The following is a 21,470-nucleotide window of genomic DNA, read 5'->3' on the forward strand; positions in this document are numbered from 1 at the left end:
TTTAAAGGCGTGTATTCAAAATTAGGTTAAAAATTATATAAAAGCCACTTTTTGACAGTAAAATTTTTAATTTCATATTAATACAAGAATTTGATATTTATCTGCTATTTCTTCTAGAAACAGATTTGTTTTGATACTAATCTATCCGCATTTCTACTGATAACACATCTAATTTACATTTGGTACCAATCTAAGCGTTGTTGCGATAAATAGATCTGTTTAGGATTGGCCAAATTGTCACATTGTTACATATTATTAGTTCTGTTTTGTTGTTACTGATTTATTGCGGAATATATTCTTCAGATTTGGTTCACATTGGAGATTCTATAAGAGATGCAATGGTAGGCCCTAGTTTTGGCATTCTGCTAGTATTATTTGTCTTTTATTTGCAACGTTCCACAACCAAAATGTTCACTGTATATTTTTATATGGTTGTGTAGGTATGCTAGAACTATTTTCATCGTGGCAACTTTCTAAATTTCGATTTTTATGCGAATAATCAATAGAGGGAAAAAATTAACGCAAAGTATGAAAATGACGTGTTTCCCAGCTAAAATAAAAATTCTATATAAGGAAATCTAAAGTGAAAATCTTCTGTAAAGTATTATTTGTAGTGCCAAAATTTTACCGTGGCAATTCCTTCAAATGACGTAATAAACAAGCCGTCCATGACGATTGTACAATGTCGTATGCTTCTTTGCATTACAAGCAGCAATAATTTTTGCGCTTTCAGCGGAGCTACGTACCATTTCACGTTGTATCTAAAATCAGAATTGGAAGCTTTTATGGTGTATTTATTTTTCTTTAATTCTTAAATAATTAAGTGCATAACCTGCTTGTTTTACTTGCACTTAACATCCTCATATTAGTATAACAAGTAAAAGTAAAACAATACGAATTTATAAATAACAAACAATCTTTAAAATTTTTTCATTCATGTGATCAATTTTATTAGTATACCTTATTCTCGAAGAAATACTCGGGTATCCATTTCAATTTTATTTAAGTTAAATAAATTTTTCAAAACTAACCAGGACATCTATGTATACGTGTACATAAGGTACATATATATGCATATATACGTATGAGCACAAAATAAGTATATTAAGAATTCCATACAAAATATAGAGATACTCAAGTAACCCTTTGGTAGATGTAAGTTATTCTGATAATCGGTGAAATAAAGGTTAAATATTAGCGTATATGTTACTCACAATCTGTGGAAAACATTGCTGCTTTCATCGATCACTTGTTGTCCTAAATAATTGCAAAAAAACATATATCCGAAATGGCCGATAATGAAAATAAAACTAATAATCATCTCGATATAGTTTTTGGAGTTTACTAATCGAGAAAACTGTAAAATATAAATGATTAATTTTCTTCCGCAGGGAAGAGACAATATTCAATAAATATTATCAATCGAGAAAACTATGACATATAAAAAACTGATTTGCTTTTAAAAGGAAAAAATAGTTAAAAATATATTTATGGATACAGTCTAGACATAGATATTTCATCAATACTACGTGCATAAGTATATAAATATTTATATGAATACGTATATATAATGTACACGTATGCGTATTATCAATAAGTGTGTATACTATTAATAATTACTCACGTTAAAAAGATTAATGCTCAGCGATAGCACCCCTAATGGCATTAATAATGAATATGCCCATTTATAACTTTTTTGTACCATATCGATAAACCTTAAATAGCAATAAACCTTAAATGCTACGTGAAGAAAATTTATTCACGTAATTGATTATAAATAATTAGTATTAATTATGTATGCTAGTGATTTATATGGCTTCTTAAAATTTAGTAATTTATATAAACTTGTTGGGAAATTAAAGGATTTAAAGATAATTTTTACAACATATATACAATAAACTGTAACATAGTACGAACTCGACTGCTCTGTTATACATTTCAAATCCGTTGATTATTCCTTGACATATTATCAAATTTCTTTGCGTTACAGATGTAATACCTTTTATCCTATTTTCAAGAAAAGCTTGTTCTATGCGACAACTGAAATTGATAACGTAACTGTAATATATTTGCAAATGGTATTACAATCAATTAATCCATTTCTTAAAGCAAATAACTTTGCTTTACCTGGCTATTTCAAATAAACCACATGCATGATGTACATATGCCATAATAAGTGTTTCTGTAGCTATCACCGTAGTAAAACAACATATTGCGGCAAAAGATAATATCAGTAAAAGTAGAAAATAATATTTCTGCTGATCCAGAAAACATTCTATAAGGACCGGAAGTTGTCTTAAATTGGTGTCATTTTTACTGGATGTAATGATCAGAAAAATATGTGGTAGCAACTGTATCAAAATAAAAACAAAAATACTTCCATAGACGAACACTATAATTGAATGATTAAAGTCTGAATCACAGTAGTCGAATCTAAGACAAAAAGGAATTAAGATATTGCTTACATGTCGTTAGCAATGTAATAAATCTTGCAATATCCGCGTATTTTTTTATTATTTCAATTTCTTGCACGTTGATTAATTCATTCCAATCACAAAGCATTCGTTCCATAAGACTTCTCAACTGTGTTCATAAGATAATAAGTTTTTTTTTTTACTTTTTTCCAAAAACGTCTTAAATAAAATTGATTATTAAAAATTGATAATTATGAGAGATGTGTAAATAGTTGAAATTGGAATCGAAAAGAAATTGAATCATTGCATATTTAATTTTTTAACTGAAAAGTTCAAAGTCAAACAATTCAATAATTTCGAAACATATACAATAATTCAATTTCGATCATTTATTTTAATTGTTTTATATATATCTTTAGTGGATCTAGTCAGCGTATAACAATTTTCGTGTCTAATTGTTTTCAAAACTTTTCCATTATTTCTAAATCTGTCTATAAACAAATAAAAATTTTTTTGTACATAGAGAAAGTCGTTTTTGTAAATTTAATTTAAAGTTTAATTAATTCAAATTCGATTCGTATTTGAATCAAAGATTTGATTTAATTTGATTTCACAAATGCTAGATTTGTACACCTCTAATAATTATCTTTTCCTATTTTCTATGTAAATGTTTGATATGCTCTTACCCCTTTTATGTTTAGGCAGAGAGCATTATATTTTAACGTATGGGCTAGCCATGGGAGGACGTACGGGAGTACACGTAGAAGAATATCCATATTGTACTCTGTAGTGACGAATGTCATTAGCTAAAAGTATATTTACTATTCAACATATTTCACCTTACTCTCATCAATAATTCTCCGGGCTAAATTATATTCGTGGTTAAATTCGGGTTAAATTCGTGGTGTTAAACTGTATTAATTTATATAACAAATATTGAATTTGTTATTTTTCAATCATTTCTCTATCGCCCGTACTCTTACTTAATATATTGTTATTATAATTTCACTAAAATAATGAAGTTAACAATTTAATTCAAAAAATGTTAGATCTGCAAATAAGTTCGTACAATCAAGTTTGCGCACTAATAACTTGAAGAATTGTATGTACCTGCGCGTCCCTTTTTGCGGTGTGTACGTAACTTATTCAGCATCTGCTAAACTTGCCCAGAAAGGTTTTATGTGTTTCGTTCTATCGTTTAGTCTTCGCCCGTTTTTGAATAAATCCCGATAAAATTTACTATCGTCGTATATATATTTTTTTATTAAAAGAAAATAGCAACCAAACAGAAAACAAAATAATTTTGTGCGACATATATGATAAGGGGATCCGTTATTCACTTGTATTGAAAATCTGTAGTATATATGACGTGAACTACAAATTTTCAGTACTCGCAGTAAATTCCGGAATGCAGCTAATGAGTTGTATTAGTAAGAATATGTGAAAAATGGTTTATACACTTTTACTAGTAATTTTTATTTTAAAATTATTTGAGGTCAGTTCAAAAATAAAACTAATATGAGCTGCGGGCTCTGTTTAATGAAAACTCAACAGTGACATCGCAATTTATTTTACATCTTATTATTACAAGTGTTTCATTTTGATATAAAATCTTTAAATTTATGCACACAACTATATTAAGTATAATTTTAATTTAATTCATTATTTACTAGTAATATATGTTAATATAAAAACAGCTTTCTTCAAAATCTATTCAACTGCAGAAATAATTGATCAAATATATTTAATTTTCTGACCAAATGTTTTATGTTAAAATAATACATTTCGTTATTGATGGAAGTTAATAATAACAAAATGTTATTTAACTTAAGAAAATAATTTTTGATTTTTATTATAAAACAATGTAGTTTATAAAAAATATTAAAAATTTCTAAAATAAATTTTTGTTTAAGTACAAACAAATTTATTATTTCTTGTTAAAATTTTATGCATGTAACAAAAATGGAATAATCTTTAAATTAAAACTATGTCTTAATTTTTTTTCAGTTTTTTAGCGTTGTTTCATTAATCTGTATATAAAAAAATCTATACGTATATGAATAAAATTTGAGAGAGAAAAAAAAATTTACAATACCTGTAACTCTAAGCCCAATGTAAATATTATAGTTACAATTGTTATTATAATATATTTGAAAATAGATTTTTGAAACGGCCATAAACCGATACATAGTAACAAAATTCGATTAATTGTATAGTAACTGTTTAGCGGACAATTTTGCCAACTCGGAACAAAGGTCATATCGCGTTTGTGCCGTATTTCTTTCTACGAGTTACTTTCTAACTTTGGCATGTTTGATTGTAACTATAATTTACTAGTTACATTTAAATAAAATATTGAACTTGTGCAAAAAATTACGAATAAATACTTACAGCTTACTATAATCATGCAAACTATGGTTATGGTGCGTATGTGACAGGTTGGTATCTATAGTGTATAAAGTTATACGTTATTACTTACGTAATAAAGCGATTAATTTTTTTTCTTCGTATATGTACATTTCATATTTCTCGTTTACGTTCGATCGGCGCAGGCGCAGTTGTAACGTCGCTATCGCGTGTTTTCGACTTCTCTTCATTTCTGTTTGAGACGCGGGATATTACAGTGTTTTCTTTACAATGTGCGTACAGGAATAATGTGTTAACACCATTCGAAGTTAAGAAACATTGTTGTGCGAATATAATTATCGAAAATTACTGTTTGTGACGAAACTTGCTTGGCGAATATTTTGAAGATCGCTTTATGAGTGCTATAAATTTATTCTAAATTGTATTAAAACCTAAATTAGTATGTTGTCATAACAACAGTATATTTGTTGCATTAAAACGTGAATACATTTAAAACTGTTTATGTGATAAATGTGCAGTTATAAATGTTTATATGGTTTTGTGATTCTATTAAATTAATTTATTAACATTAAATTGTGCCAAAAGAAAAATATACATACTTTATATCAGAAATTTGGTCAGTAGTAATAATATTTTTATTTTGTTGTTTTAATCCATATGTTGTTTATCTCAATGATTTTTATTATACAATTTTATTTTTTGATGAATTGTACTGTGAAAGTACCAGACTATCGGTGAATTCTTGGTGAGTGGTGTCTGTACTGTCTGTGATTTTGTACACTATAATAGCATTCTTAAAATTAACATATTATATACTAATATGTTCTTGACCCATCTGGCTAACTAATATGAATTGAATGTACAAATTCATTCATAAATTTATGATCAAGAACAGCCACAATTTCGCCCTTCTCTAACAAATATTACTTATGTATGTTATACTCTTGAAAATGACATGAAAATAAGTCCAAACGCGTCCGGAAAAAAGTGTACTTACAGTCATATTGTTTGAAATTTTTAACTACGTTTATTTACTTGATTATATTATAATATTTAACAGTATTATCATATAATCAAGAGTGGATTCTTATTTTCAAGGATTAATTTTTTATAAAAATGCATGATCTAATAAAACAATAACATATTTTTTTTATTTTAGAAGTACACAACTTAATTATTAATGTTGTATACTCTTTTGAATAAAAGGTTCAGTAATGTGATTTTTTATTTGTGATTTTCACATGTTTTAGTGACTGCTTTAAAGGCGTGTATTCAAAATTAGGTTAAAAATTATATAAAAGCCACTTTTTGACAGTAAAATTTTTAATTTCACATTAATACAAGAATTTGACATTTTTCTGTTATTTCTTCTGGAAACAGATTTGTTTTGATATTAATCTATCCCCATTTCTACTGATAACACATCTAATTTACATTTGGTACCAATCTAAGCGTTGTTGCGATAAGTAGATCTGTTTAGGATTGGCCAAATTGTCACATTGTTACATATTATTAGTTCTGTTTTGTTGTTACTGATTTATTACGTAATATATTCTTCAGATTTGGTTCACATTGGAGATTCTATAAGAGATGCAATGGTAGGCCCTAGTTTTGGCATTCTGCTAGTATTATTTGTCTTCTATTTGCAACGTTCCACAACCAAAATGTTCACTATATTTTTCTATGGTTGTGTAGGTATGCTAGAACTATTTTCATCGTGGCAACTTTCTAAATTTCGATTTTTATGCGAATAATCAATAGAGGGAAAAAATTAACGCAAAGTATGAAAATGATATGTTTCCAAGCTAAAATAAAAATTCTATATAAGGAAATCTAAAGTGAAAATCTTCTGTAAGTATTATTTGTAGTGCCAAAATTTTACCGTGGCAATTCCTTCAAATGACGTAATAAACAAGCCGTACATGACGATTGTACAATGCCGTATGCTTCTTTGCATTACAAGCAGCAATAATTTTTGCGCTTTTAACGGAGCTACGTACCATTTCACGTTGTATCTAAAATCAGAATTGGAAGCTTTGATGGTGTATCTTTATTTTTCTTTAATTCTTAAATAATTGAGTGTATAACCTGCTTGTTTTACTTGCACTTAATATCCTCATATTAGTGTAATAAGTAAAGGTAAAACAATACGGATTTATAAATAACAAACAATCTTTAAAATTTTTTCATTCATGTGATCAATTTTATTAGTCTACCTTATTCCCGAAGAAATACTCGAGTATCCATTTTAGTTTTACTTAAGTTAAATAAATTTTTCAAAACTAACCAGGACATCTATATATACGTGTACATAAGGTATTTATATGCATATGTACGTATGAGCACAAAATAAGTATATTAAGAATTCCATACAAAATATTGGGGATACTCAAGTAACCCTTTGGTAGATGTAAGTTGTTCGGATATTCGATGAAATAAAGGTTAAAGATTAGCGTATATGTTACTCACAATCTGTGGAAAACACTGCTGCTATGATCGATCATTTGTTGTCCTAAATAGTTAGAAAAAAACATATATCCAAAATGGCCGATAATGAAAATAAAACTAGTAATCATCTCGATATAGTTTTTGGAGTTTACTAATCGAGAAAACTGTAACATATAAATGATTAATTTTCTTCCGCAAGGAAGAGACAATATTCAATAAATATTATCAATCGAGAAAACTATGACATATAAAAAACTGATTTGCTTTTAAAGGGAAAATATAGTTAAAAATGTATTTATGGATACAGTCTAGACATAGATATTACATCAATTGATACTACGTGCATAAATATATAAATATTTATATGAATACGTATATATAATGTACACGTATGCGATATCAATAAGTGTGTATACTGTTAATAATTACTCACGTTAAAAAGATTAACGCTCAGCGATAGCACCCCTAATGGCATTAGTAATGAATATGCCCATTTACAACTTTTTTGTACCATATCGATAAACCTTAAATAGCAATAAATCTTAAATGCTACGTAAAGAAAATTTATTCACGTAAATGATTATAAATAATTAGTATTAATTATGTATGCTGGTGATTTATATGGCTTCTTAAAATTTAGTAATTTATATAAACTTGTTGGGAAATTAAAGTATTTAAAGATAAATTTTACAACATATATACAATAAACTGTAACATAGTACGAACTCGACTGCTCTGTTATACATTTCAAATCCGTTGATTATTCCTTGACATATTATCGAATTTCTTTGCGTTACAGATGTAATACCTTTTACCCTATTTTCGAGAAAAGCTTGTTCTATGCGACAACTGAAATTGATAACGTAACTGTAATATATTTGCAAATGGTATTAAAATCAATTAATTCATTTCTTAAAGCAAATAACTTTGCTTTACCTGGCTATTTCAAATAAGCCACATGCATGATGTGCATATGCCATTATAAGTGTTTCTGTAGCTATCACCGTAGTAAAACAACATATTGCGGCAAAAGATAATAGCAGTAAAAATAGAAAATAATATTTCTGCTGATCCAGAAAACATTCTATAAGGACCGGAAGTTGTCGTAAATTGGTGTCATTTTTACTAGATGTAATGGTCAGAAAAATATGTGGTAGCAACTGTATCAAAATAAAAACAAAAATACTTCCATAGACGAACACTATAATTAAATGATTAAAGTCTGAATCACAGTAGTCGAATCTAAGAAAGAAATTATTTAAGATATTGCTTACTTGTTGTTAGCAATGTAATAAATCTTGCAATATCCGCGTATTTTTTTATTATTTCAATTTCTTGCACGTTGGTTAATTCATTCCAATCACAAAGCATTCGTTCCGTAACGCTTCTTAACTGTGTTCATAACATAATAAGTTATTTTTTTTACTTTTTCCCAAAAACATCTTAAATAAAATTGGTTATTAATAATTGATAATTATGAGAGATGTGTAAATAGTTGAAATTAGAATCGAAAAGAAATTGAATCATTGCGTATTTAATTTTTAATCTGAAAAGTTCAAAGTCGAACAATTCAATAATTTCGAATCGTATAATAATTCAATTTCAATCATTTATTTTAATTGTTTTACTTATATCTTTAGTGGAACTAATCTGCGTATAACAATTCTCGTGTCTAATTATCGATTTTTAAAACTTTTCCGTTATTTCTAAATCTTTCTATAAACAAATCAAAATTTTTTGTGCATAGAGAAAGTTGTTTTTGTAAATTTAATTTAAAGTTTAATTAATTCAAATTCGATTCGTATTTGAATCAAAGATTTGATTTAATTTGATTTCACAAATGCTAGATTTGTACACCTCTAATAATTATCTTTTCCTATTCTTTTCTATGTAAATGTTTGATATGCTCTTACCCCTTTTATGTTTAGGCAGAAAGCATTATATTTTAACGTATCGGCTAGCCATGGGAGGACGTACGGGAGTACACGTAGAAGAATATCCATATTGTACTCTGTAGTGACGAATGTCATTAGCTGAAAGTATATTTACTATTCAACATATTTCACCTTGATATCATCAATAATTCTCCGGGCTAAATTATATTCGTGGTTAAATTCGAGTTAAATTCGTGGTGTTAAACTGTATTAATTTATATAACAAATATTTAATTTGTTATTTTTCAATCATTTCTCTATCGCCCGTACTCTTACTTAATATATTGTTAATTTCATTAAAATAATGAAGTTAACATATAAATTTAAAAAATGTTAGATCTGCAAATAAGTTCGTACAATCAAGTTTGCGCACTAATAACTTGAAGAATTGTATGTACCTGCGCGTCCCTTTTTGCGGTGTGTACGTAACTTATTCAGCATCTGCTAAACTTGCCCAGAAAGGTTTTATGTGTTTCGTTCTATCGTTTAGTCTTGGCCCGTTTTTGAATAAATCCCGATAAAATTTACTATCGTCGTATATATATTTTTTTATTAAAAGAAAATAGCAACCAAACAGAAAACAAAATAATTTTGTGCGACATATATGATAAGGGGATCCGTTATTCACTTGTATTGAAAATCTGTAGTATATATGACGTGAACTACAAATTTTCAGTACTCGCAGTAAATTCCGGAATGCAGCTAATGAGTTTTATTAGTAAGAATATGTGAAAAATGGTATATACACTTTTAGTAGTAATTTTAATTTTAAAATTATTTGAGGTCAGTTCAAAAATAAAACTAATATGAGCTGCGGTCTCTGTTTAATGAAAACTCAACAGTGACAACGCAATTTTACATCTTATTATTACAAGTGTTTCAATTTGATATAAAATCTTTAAATTTATGCACACAACTATATTAAGTATAATTTTAATTTAATTCATTATTTACTAGTAATATATGTTAATATAAAAACAGCTTTCTTCAAAATCTATTCAACTGCAGAAATAATTGATTAAATGTATTTAATTTTTTAACCACATATTTTATGTTAAAATAATACATTTTGTTATTCATGAAAGTTAATAATAACAAAATATTATTTATCTCAAGAAAATGATTTTTGATTTTTAGTATAAAACAATGTAGTTTGTACAAAGTTATTGAAAATTCATAAAAATAAATTTTTTTTAAATATTAACAAATTTGTTATTTCTTGTTAAAATTTAATGTAAGTAACTAAAATAGATCATTTTTTAAACTGAGACTATGTTCTAATTTTTTTTTTGTTTTTTAGCGTACTTCGTTTCTTTATATTAAAGAATCTATACGTATACAAAGAAAATTTGAGAAAGAGAAAGAAAAAATTTACAATACCTGAAACACTAAGCCCAATGTAAATATTATAGTTACAATTGTTATCATAACATGTTTAAAAATAGATTTTTGAAACGGCCATAAACCGATACATAGTAACAAAATTCGATTAATTGTATAGTAACTGTTTAGCGGACAATTTTGCCAACTCGGAACAAAGGTCATATCGCGTTTGTGCCGTATTTCTTTCTACGAGTTACTTTCTAACTTTGGCATGTTTGATTGTAACTATAATTTACTAGTTACATTTAAATAAAATATTGAACTTGTGCAAAAAATTACGAATAAATACTTACAGCTTACTATAATCATGCAAACTATGGTTATGGTGCGTATGTGACTGTTGGTATCTATAGCGTATAACGTTATACGTTATTACTTACGTAATAAAGCGATTAATTTTTTTTCTTCGTATATGTACATTTGATATTTCTCTTTTACGTTCGATCGGCGCAAGCGCAGTTGTAACGTCGCTTTCGCATGTTTTCGACATCTCTTCATTTCTGTTTGAGACGCGAGACATTACGGTGTTTTCTTTACAATGTGCGTACAGGAATAATGTATTAACACCATTCGAAGCTAAGAAACATTGCTGTGCGAATATAATTATCGAAAATTACTGTTTGTGACGAAACTTGCTTGGCGAATATTTTGAAGATCGCTTTATGAGTGCTATAAATTTATTTTAAATTGTATTAAAACCTAAATTAGTATGTTGTCATAACGACAGTATATTTGTCGCATTATAACGTGAATACATTTAAAATTCTTTATGTGATAAATGTGCAGTTATATGGTTTTGTGCTTCTATTAAATTAATTTATTAACATTAAATTGTGCCGAAAGAAAAATATACATACTTTATATCAGAAATTTGGACAGTAATAATTTTTTGTTGTTGCTTTAATCCATACGTTGTTTATCTCAACGATTTTGATTATAGATTTTATTTTTTGACGAATTGTACTGTGAGAGTACCAGACTATCGTTGAATCCTTGGTGAGTGGTGTCTGTACTGTCTGTGATTTTGTATACTATAATAGCATTCTTGAAGTTAACATATTATATACTAATATGTTCTTGACCCATCTGGCTAACTAATATGAATTGAGTGTACAATTTCATTCATAAATTAATGATGAAAGGCCGCCACAATTTCTCACGCCTCTAACAAATATTACTTATGTATGTCATACTCTTGAAAATGACATGAAAGTACGTCCAAACGCGTTAGAAAAAAAGTGAATACAGTCATATTGTTTGAAATTTTTAACTACGTTTATTTGTGCTTGATTATATTATAATATTTAACAGTATTATCATATAATCATGAGTGGATTCTTATTTTCAGAGATTAATTTTGATAAAAATGCATGAGCTAATAAAACAATAACATATTTTTTTTATTTTAGAAGTACACAACTTAATTATTAATGTTGTATACTCTTTTGAATAAAAGGTTTAGTAATGTGATTTTTTATTTGTGATTTTCACATGTTTTAGTGACTGCTTTAAAGGCGTGTATTCAAAATTAGGTTAAAAATTATATAAAAGCCACTTTTTGACAGTAAAATTTTTAATTCCACATTAATACAAGAATTTGACATTTTTCTGTTATTTCTTCTGGAAACAGATTTGTTTTGATACTAATCTATCCCCATTTCTACTGATAACACATCTAATTTACATTTGGTACCAATCTAAGCGTTGTTGCGATAAATAGATCTGTTTAGGATTGGCCAAATTGTCACATTGTTACATATTATTAGTTCTGTTTTGTTGTTACTGATTTATTACGTAATATATTCTTCAGATTTGGTTCACATTGGAGATTCTATAAGAGATGCAATGGTAGGCCCTAGTTTTGGCATTCTGCTAGTATTATTTGTCTTCTATTTGCAACGTTCCACAACCAAAATGTTCACTATATTTTTCTATGGTTGTGTAGGTATGCTAGAACTATTTTCATCGTGGCAACTTTCTAAATTTCAATTTTTATGCAAATAATCAAAAAAGGGAAAAAATCAGCGCAAAGTATGAAAATGACGTGTTTCCAAGCTAAAATAAAAATTCTATCTGAGGAAATCTGAAGTGAAAATCTTCTATAAAGTATTATTTGTAGTGCCAAAATTTTACCGTGGCAAATCCTTCGAATGACGTAATAAACAAGCCGTCCATGATGATTGTACAATGTCGTATGCTTCTTTGCATTACAAGCAGCAATAATTTTTGCGCTTTCAACGGAGCTACGTACCATTTCACGTTGTATCTAAAATCAGAATTGGAAGCTTTGATGGTGTATCTTTATTTTTCTTTAATTCTTAACTAATTGAGTGTTTAACCTGCTTGTTTCACTTGCACTTAATATCCTCATATCAGTATAACAAGTAAAAGTAAAACAATATGGATTTATAAATAACAAATAAGTTTTAGAAATTTTTCATTCATGTGATCAATTTTATTAGTATACCTTATTCTCGAAGAAATATTCGGGTATCTATTTCAGTTTCATTTAAGTTGAATAAATTTTTCAAAACTAACCAGGACATCTATGTATATGTGTACATAAGGTATATATATGTATATGTACGTATGAGCACAAAATAAGTATATTAAGAGTTCCATACAAAATATAATGATACGCAAATAACCCTTTGGTAAATGTAAGTTGTTCGGATATTTGGTGAAATAAAGGTTAAAAATTAGCGTATATGTTACTCACAATCTGTGGAAAACATTGCTGCTATGATCGATTATTTGTTGTCCTAAATAGTTGAAAAAGAACATATATCCAAAAATGCCAACAATATGTATAAAACTAATAATCAGCTCGATATAGTTTCTGGAGTTTATTAATCGAGAAAACTGTAATATAAATGATTAATTTGCTTGCGGAGGGAAGAGACAATATTCAATGAACGTTATCAATCGAGAAAACTATGACATATAAAAAACTGATTTGCTTTTAAAGGGAGAAAATAGTTAAAAATGTATTTATGGATACAGTCTCGACATAGATATTACATCAATTGATACTACGTGCATAAATCTATAAATATTTATATGAATACGTATGCATGATGTACACGTATGCGTATTATCAATAAGTGTGTATACTATTAATAATTACTCACGTTAAAAAGATTAATGCTCAGCGATAGCACCCCTAATGGCATTAATAATGAATATGCCCATTTATAACTTTTTTGTACCATATCGATAAACCTTAAATAGCAATAAACCTTAAATGCTACGTGAAGAAAATTTATTCACGTAATTGATTATAAATAATTAGTATTAATTATGTATGCTAGTGATTTATATGGCTTCTTAAAATTTAGTAATTTATATAAACTTGTTGGGAAATTAAAGGATTTAAAGATAAATTTTACAACATATATACAATAAACTGTAACATAGTACGAACTCGACTCCTCTTTTATACATTTCAAATCCGTTGATTATTCCTTGACATATTATCGAATTTCTTTGCGTTACAGATGTAATACCTTTTACCTTATTTTCAAGAAAAGCTTGTTCTATGCGACAACTGAAATTGATAACGTAACTGTAATATATTTGCAAATGGTATTAAAATCAATTAATTCATTTCTTAAAGCAAATAACTTTGCTTTACCTGGCTATTTCAAATAAGCCACATGCATGATGTGCATATGCCATAATAAGTGTTTCTGTAGCTATTATCGTAGTAAAACAACATATTGCTTCAAAAGATAAAAGCAGTAAAAGTAAAAAATAATATTTCTGCTGATCCAGAAAACATTCTATAAGGACCGGAAGTTGTCGTAAATTGGTGTCATTTTTATTAGATGTAATGGTCAGAAAAATATGTGGTAGCAACTGTATCAAAATGAAAACAAAAATACTTCCATAGACGAACACTATAATTGAATAATTAAAGTCTGAATCACAGTAATCGAATCTAAGACAGAAAGGAATTACTTAAGATATTGCTTACATGTCGTTAGCAATGTAATAAATCTTGCAATATCCGCGTATTTTTTTATTATTTCAATTTCTTGCATGTTGGTTAATTCATTCCAATCACAAAGCATTCGTTCCAAAAGGCTTTTCAACTGTGTTCATAAAATAATAAGTTATTTTTTTCTTAATTTTACCCGAAAACGTCTAAAATAAAATTGATTATTAATAATTGATAATTATGAGAGATGTGTAAATAGTTGAAATTGGAATAAAAAAGAAATTGAATCATTGCGTATTTAATTTTTAATCTGTAAAGTTAAAAATCGCACATTTCGATAATTTCGAATCATATACAATAATTCGATTTCGATTAGTTATTTTAATTGTTTTATTTATATCTTTAGTGAAACTAATTAGCGTATAACTATTCTCGTGTCTAATTGTCAATTTTAAAAACTTTTCTATTATTTCTAAATCTCTCTATAAACAAATCAAAATTTTTTTGTACAGTAGAAAGTCGTTTTTATAAATTTATTTTAAAGTTGAATTAATTCAAATTCGATTCGTATTTGAATCAAAGATTTGATTTAATTTGATTTCACAAATGCTAGATTTGTACACCTCTAATAATTATTTTTTCCTATTTTCTAAATGTTTGTTATGCTCTTACCCCTTTTATGTTTAGGCAGAGAGCATTATATTTTAACGTATCGGCTAGCCATGGGATAGTGTACGTGAGTACACGTAGAAGAATATCTATATTGTACTCTGTAGTGACAAATGTCATTAGCTGAAAGTATATTTAATATTCAAATTATTTCTCCTTACTGTCATCAATGATTCTCCGGGCAAAATTATATTCGTGATTAAATTCGTGTTAAATTGTATTAATTTATATAACAAATATTGAATTTGTTATTTTTCAATCATTTCTCTATCGCCCGTACTCTTACTTAATATATTGTTATTATAATTTCACTAAAATAATGGAGTTAACAATTTAATTCAAAAAATGTGTTAGATCTGCAAATGAGTTCGTACAATCAAGTTTGCGCACTAATAACTTGGAAAATTGTATGTACATGCGCGTCTCTTTTTGCGGTGTGTACGTAACTTATTCAGCATCTTCTAAACAAGCCCAGAAAACTTTTACGAGTTTTGTTCTATCGTTTAATCTTTGCTCGTTTATAAACAAATCTCCATAAAATTTACTATCGCCGCTGTATGTATATTTTTGTATTAAAAGAAAATAGCAACCAAACAGAAACCAAAATGATTTTGTGCGACATATATGATAAGGGGATCCGTTATTCACTTGTAATATTGAAAATTTGTAGTATATGTAACGTGAACTATAAATTTTCATTACTCGCAATGAAGTTTGGAACGTAGCTAAAGAATTGTATCAGTAAGAATATGTGAAAAATGGTATAGGTACTTTTACTAGTAATTTTTATATTAAAATTAATTGAGGTCAGTTCGAAAATAAAATTAATAGGAGCTGTGGGCTTTGTTTAATGAGGACTCAACAGTAACAACGCAATTTATTTTGTATCTTATTTTTACAATTGTTCCAATTTGATAAAAAATCTTTAAATTTATGCGCACAACTATATTAAGTATAATTTTAATTTAATTCATTATTTACTAGTAATATATGTTAATATAAAAACAGCTTTCTTCAAAATCTATTCAACTGCAGAAATAATTGATTAAATGTATTTAATTTTTTAACCACATATTTTATGTTAAAATAATACATTTTGTTATTCATGAAAGTTAATAATAACAAAATATTATTTATCTCAAGAAAATGATTTTTGATTTTTAGTATAAAACAATGTAGTTTGTAAAAAGTTAGTGAAAGTTTATAAAAATAAATTTTTGTTTAAATATTATCAAATTTATTATTTCTTGTTAAAATTTAATGTGTGTAACAAAAATGGAATATTTTTTAAATTGAGACTATGTCTTAATTTTTTTTTAGTTTTTCAGCGTACTTTGTTTCTTTATATCAAAGAATCTATACGTATACGAAGAAAATTTAAGAGAGAGAAAGAAAAAATTTACAATACCTGTAACACTAAGCCCAATATAAGTATTATAGTTACAATTGTTATCATAACATGTTTGGAAATAGATTTTTGAAACGGCCATAAACCGATACATAGTAACAAAATTCGATTGATTGTATAGTAACTGTTCATCTGACAATTTTGCCATTTCGATGTAAATGTCATATTGCATTTGTGCTGCATTTCTTTTCATGAATACTTTTTAAGTTCAGCGTGCTTGATTATAGTTATAATTTGTTACTTTTATGTATTTAAATAAAATGTTAAACTTATGCGAAAAATTACAAAAGATTACCTGTAGCTTACTACAATCATTTCAAATATATTTTGATGCACATTTAATTCCGTCTATAACCTGCAGGTTATTTCTTACGTTATTACTTGCGTAATAAAGCAATTATCTTTCTTCTTTACGTACCTCTATTTGATATTTTTTTTATGTTCAACCGACGCATGCGCAGTTATAATGTCGCTTTCCGACGTCTCTTCATTTCTATTCGAGATGCGAAGTATTGCAGTACTTCTCTTGCAGAGTACGTACAGAAATAATGTGTGCTAATCAAGACGAATTAGAAAGATCACTATGCGTAAGGTATTATGATCTATACTGTTAAAAATGTTATGAAATTTAATGTATCAATAAGTGAAAATCTTGTGCATAAAATTAGTGTACTTTTAGTGCATTTTTGATAATATTAAATGTTATTTATGTGTTTTTTAATGTACCTGATTGAAATTTGTTTCCGTTACATTTCATTAAATTTTGTTACCGATTTTTACTATTGTAAAAATTATGTTGAGCATAATGTTAGACTTATTTTGGATTATAAACTTCAAGTCAGTGAGCTGTTTTAGCTAATGATGTAATTCATATATTAATTATACTGGAATGTAGTAAGACTTAAAATTCATTATATTATAAAAATCTACATTTAATAGTATTATATTAAATATATTATATTAGATTATATATTAGTTTCAGTGTTAATAAAATTAAATTATCGCATATAAAAATAAGTTTTGTAAAAATCAGAAATGACGGTGATAATATTATTGTATAATGGATTAAATAAATTGTTTTTTTTTCTAAATCAATTAATTTTATAAGTTTGATAAAAAGTGTAAAATATAAAAAGCAATAATGTTTCCTTCATTTAAATATGATAGAAATACAGTTCGATTGTTAATATAAAATAGTATAAATCTGGTTCTAAAATTAAAAAATCACGAGAATAAGTTAATGGACAAAAAGTTTACAGTTGTTTACGTTATCTACTAATTTGTTATTAATAATTTTTTTCAAATACGTTGTTTTATATTAATTATTAAAATTCTCGACACATTTAAAATAATATATTGTTACCAAACAATCGTTTCAACTTCAGATTTGGCATTCTTTGTGGTAGTTTTTTCATGGTTTCATTGCGTTATGCCTTGTCAAACTTACATGGAGCGCATTATTCGTTTTTGTATTGAATCGAGAAATAGAGATCGGTGAGAATCAAGATAAAACTTCGTGATATTTTTTAGTCCTCATCCTATATTGAGTAAACTGTGTTCACATACTCTGTCAGTTCACATACTCTATCACTTTGAAAGAAATGCAGATCTTACATCTATGGATATGGCAAAAATATCACGCCTACAAAATCTAATTAAGATACGTTATGATAGTAATAATATAAAAAATTTTCTTCATTTTTCTGACGCAAGTTTTCGCATTTATGTTCTGTCACCAGGATTATCTTGTAATAACAACAAAAAGACTTCTTTTTGTAACTTTATTGTGAATAAAAATAATAATCGTATTCTATAGAATAATCAAAAAATTAAAGTAATACTACATTATATTTCTACATTTATTTTAGATACAATAAACTTTTCAGCAGATTAATTGCATATGTATTATTATATTTTTATTTGAAGCGTATGCTATAAGTATGTCGTAACTACGTCAAAGTTTTAAGTTTCGATTTTTATTTTATGCAAATAATCAAAAGAGGGAAAGAATGATCGCAAAGTATGAAATTGACATACTTACAAGCTAAAATATAAACTCCGTTATAGTAAATTTGAGGTAAAAAATATTCGATAAAAGATTATTATTAATTGCAAAATTTTACCGTAGCAAATCCTTCGAACGACGGAATAAATAAACCAGCAACGACGAAAGAGCAATGTCGCATGCCCCTTAGCATCACAAGCAGCAATAACTTCTGCGCTTTTAACGGAGCTATATACCATTGCACGTTATATCTAAAATCTTGTTATTTTAAAATCATAATTGAAAGTGATAATGTCAGAGATTTAATTTAACTCTTAATTAATTACATATAATTTTTACCCATTTGTTTTATTTATATTTAATGCTCTTAAAGCCAAATAAAACATATATGTATAATACATAACAAAAGTACTTCAATTAGAATTATTTCATGTAATTAATTAAGGTTCAAGTAATATATATGTTACTCACGTTTTATAAAAGATGTCGCTGCTATGATCGATTATTTTCTGTCCTAAATAGTTTCCGAATAACATATCCAAAATGGCCGTTAATGAACATAAAACTAAGAATCATCTCATAATATTCTTTGGCGTCTATCAACCGAGAAAACTGTAGCATCATAATATAATGATCAATTTGCTTCCGCAGAGAAGAGATAATAAAATTTACAGTTACGGATGCAATGCTAGAGATACTATCTACGTCGTTCGATTATTGATTGCTTAACTTAACAGATAATATTTAACGCAAACACATACACACACACACACACACACACACACACACACACATGCATACACGCGAACGATTTAATAAGTGGTAGAATAATTGTAAGAATGTAATATAATTGTGTTAAGTGATGTGAATTGTCAGAATATAATAGATCAATTACTCACCCGATAGAGATTAATGCTCAATGACAATACCCCTAAGGGTAATAGTAATGAATACGGCCATTTAAAACTTATCTTCAATAAGTTCGCAAATCTTAAATAACAATAAATCTTAAATATACGTATAAAAAAATATATAAATTACGTAAATAATTATAAATGACTGTTATCAATTGACAAACAATATATAACTTATGCAATTTACAAAATTTCCTAGTCTATATAAGCTCGTTGGAAAGTGAAAGAATTCACAAAATCGTGATATAGAATATAAAAATAGTATATATAGTATAAAAAGTTTCTAATATTAATGACAATTACGAACTCATTTGCTTTTATATACATGTTAAATCCATTGATTATTTCTTGATATATTATCGAATTTCTTTTGGTAGAAGATGCAATACTTTTTACCGAATCTTTGTGCAATGCTTGTTCTATGCGATAACTGAAATAAATAATTCAATTATCACAATACGTTTGTAAACGCTTAAAATCAATCGATTCATTTTTTTAAAGCTTTCAACTTTACTTTACCTGGCTATTTCAAACAACCCACAAACATGCTGTACGTATAATGTATTAATCGTTTCGGCAGCTATTACCGTGGTTAGACCACATATAGCAACAACGCATAGTTGCAACAAAATTGGAAAAAAATATTTCTGCTCATCTATGAAACATTCAATTAGGACTGGAAGTTGATGAGATTCATTTTTACTAGATATGATGTTCAACAGAAAGTTTGTAAAAAACTGTACCAGAATGAAGCAAGAAATACATGTATACATGAACACTGTAATCAATTGATTAAAGTTGAATCTAATCAAATCGAAGTTTTCGAATTTAGAATACAAAATATTTATTCAAGATATTGCTTACATGTTATAACCAATGTAATGAATCGCCCGACAGCTGAATATTCTTTTATTATTTCAATTTCTTGCGTATTGTTTAATTCATTCCAATCACAGCGCACTCGTTCCATAAGATTTCGAATCTGTGTTTTTATAAAGTAATTGTTATTTAACTTTTCCCAAACATTTTTCAAATATTTTAAATAATACCAATTCAGTACTAATTTCCTATTTATCCATATTTACTTATAGTTTTGCTAAAAGTATTCGCATTTGATATTACATGTTTTTTCTTACTTGTCTCACGTTAAAACAGAGAACATTATATTTTAATGTATAGCCTAGCCATGGGATGCTATACGCGAGAATACGTAGAAGAATATCTATATTGTATTCTCTTGTGATGAAAGTCGTTAGCTAAAAATGTTAATTTTCACTCAAATCATTTTTACTTTCATGAAAATGATTATCAATAATCTTTTTGACTAGAATAACTTTGAAAGGATTATTCAAAACACACATAAATATAAGTCAAAAAGTTTGATTAAATATTATTTTTATCACACCTTATTGTATCATAATTTATTATAATATATCATGTCTGGACATAATTTAACGCTTATAATAAAAGAGAAGTATTTTTCATTTAACAAAAGTAGTTATACAGTAATGTCTTTTAATTTTATTCATAAAATTATTTTTATTAGATAAGCTTTATTTATTTTATTTTTGTCAAGTAAATTTGATTAATCTTTATATTAAATATTGTTACGAAGAAGATTAATAAAAGATGCGAAGTAGAAAAATAAATTATCATACCTGGAACACTACGCCTGATACAAGCATTATAGTCATAAATGCTATTGCGATATATCTGAAACTAGACTTTTGATACGGCCATAAACCAACGCATAGTAACAAAATTCGGTTAATTCTGTAGTATCTATTTATTGGGCAATTTTGCAATCTCGGTGTAAATGTAACAATGCGTTTGTGTCGAATTTCTTTCCACGAGTTATCACTTACGTTTAGCATGTTCGGTTATAATTCGCTTTTTTTGCGTATGTAAAATAATGTGCTGATCTTTTATAAAATTACAATAGCCGAGCATAGTCATGCGAATTACAGTTTTTGCGTATATTTAACTAC

At 27.1% G+C, this 21,470-nt stretch overlaps 5 protein-coding genes and 1 non-coding gene across 10 annotated transcripts in view; 1 reads left to right on the forward strand and 5 right to left on the reverse strand.

The window, feature by feature from the left end:
* The window catches only part of LOC120359144, a 325,906-nt gene that overhangs the window by 60,498 nt on the left and 243,938 nt on the right, over positions 1–21,470 (forward strand). The window lies entirely within an intron of this gene.
* Positions 1–21,470, reverse strand: part of LOC105195935 (mannosyl-oligosaccharide 1,2-alpha-mannosidase IA) — a 693,708-nt gene that overhangs the window by 50,680 nt on the left and 621,558 nt on the right. The gene's annotated exons all lie outside the window — the stretch shown is intronic.
* LOC120359118 (odorant receptor 13a-like) lies at positions 49–4,267 on the reverse strand. 2 transcript variants are annotated; one of them, XM_039455526.1, is made up of 9 exons: positions 3,525–4,267; positions 3,101–3,220; positions 2,466–2,583; positions 2,128–2,392; positions 1,918–2,040; positions 1,625–1,715; positions 1,215–1,357; positions 629–761; positions 49–550 (listed from the first exon to the last, which is right to left on the reverse strand). In XM_039455526.1, exons 2-9 carry the CDS (start codon positions 3,215–3,217, stop codon positions 500–502), a joined length of 1,041 nt encoding a protein of 346 aa, XP_039311460.1. In that variant the 5' UTR covers positions 3,218–3,220; positions 3,525–4,267; the 3' UTR covers positions 49–499. The 2 variants fall into 2 exon arrangements, with proteins under 2 accessions (XP_039311460.1, XP_039311457.1); XM_039455523.1 differs by having other exon boundaries at positions 3,101–3,422; positions 3,525–4,266.
* On the reverse strand, positions 5,477–11,354 carry LOC120359068. 2 transcript variants are annotated; one of them, XM_039455373.1, is made up of 9 exons: positions 10,544–11,354; positions 9,143–9,262; positions 8,504–8,621; positions 8,166–8,313; positions 7,956–8,078; positions 7,663–7,753; positions 7,251–7,393; positions 6,664–6,796; positions 5,477–6,586 (listed from the first exon to the last, which is right to left on the reverse strand). In XM_039455373.1, exons 1-9 carry the CDS (start codon positions 10,706–10,708, stop codon positions 6,536–6,538), a joined length of 1,092 nt encoding a protein of 363 aa, XP_039311307.1. In that variant the 5' UTR covers positions 10,709–11,354; the 3' UTR covers positions 5,477–6,535. The 2 variants fall into 2 exon arrangements, with proteins under 2 accessions (XP_039311307.1, XP_039311304.1); XM_039455370.1 differs by having other exon boundaries at positions 8,166–8,430.
* On the reverse strand, positions 12,102–17,548 carry LOC113003988. The gene is made up of 9 exons (XM_039455348.1): positions 16,564–17,548; positions 15,159–15,278; positions 14,523–14,640; positions 14,181–14,445; positions 13,971–14,093; positions 13,678–13,768; positions 13,266–13,408; positions 12,680–12,812; positions 12,102–12,601 (listed from the first exon to the last, which is right to left on the reverse strand). Exons 1-9 carry the CDS (start codon positions 16,744–16,746, stop codon positions 12,551–12,553), a joined length of 1,227 nt encoding a protein of 408 aa, XP_039311282.1. The 5' UTR covers positions 16,747–17,548; the 3' UTR covers positions 12,102–12,550.
* On the reverse strand, positions 18,028–21,388 carry LOC113003322. The gene is made up of 9 exons (XR_005575958.1): positions 21,141–21,388; positions 20,619–20,738; positions 20,347–20,464; positions 20,002–20,260; positions 19,790–19,912; positions 19,468–19,558; positions 19,040–19,180; positions 18,687–18,819; positions 18,028–18,607 (listed from the first exon to the last, which is right to left on the reverse strand). It is a non-coding gene; the product is annotated as an uncharacterized LOC113003322 (transcript).

Source organism: Solenopsis invicta, chromosome 1 (genome assembly GCF_016802725.1).
Source record: "Solenopsis invicta isolate M01_SB chromosome 1, UNIL_Sinv_3.0, whole genome shotgun sequence".
In the NCBI taxonomy this organism is placed as follows: domain Eukaryota; kingdom Metazoa; phylum Arthropoda; class Insecta; order Hymenoptera; family Formicidae; genus Solenopsis; species Solenopsis invicta.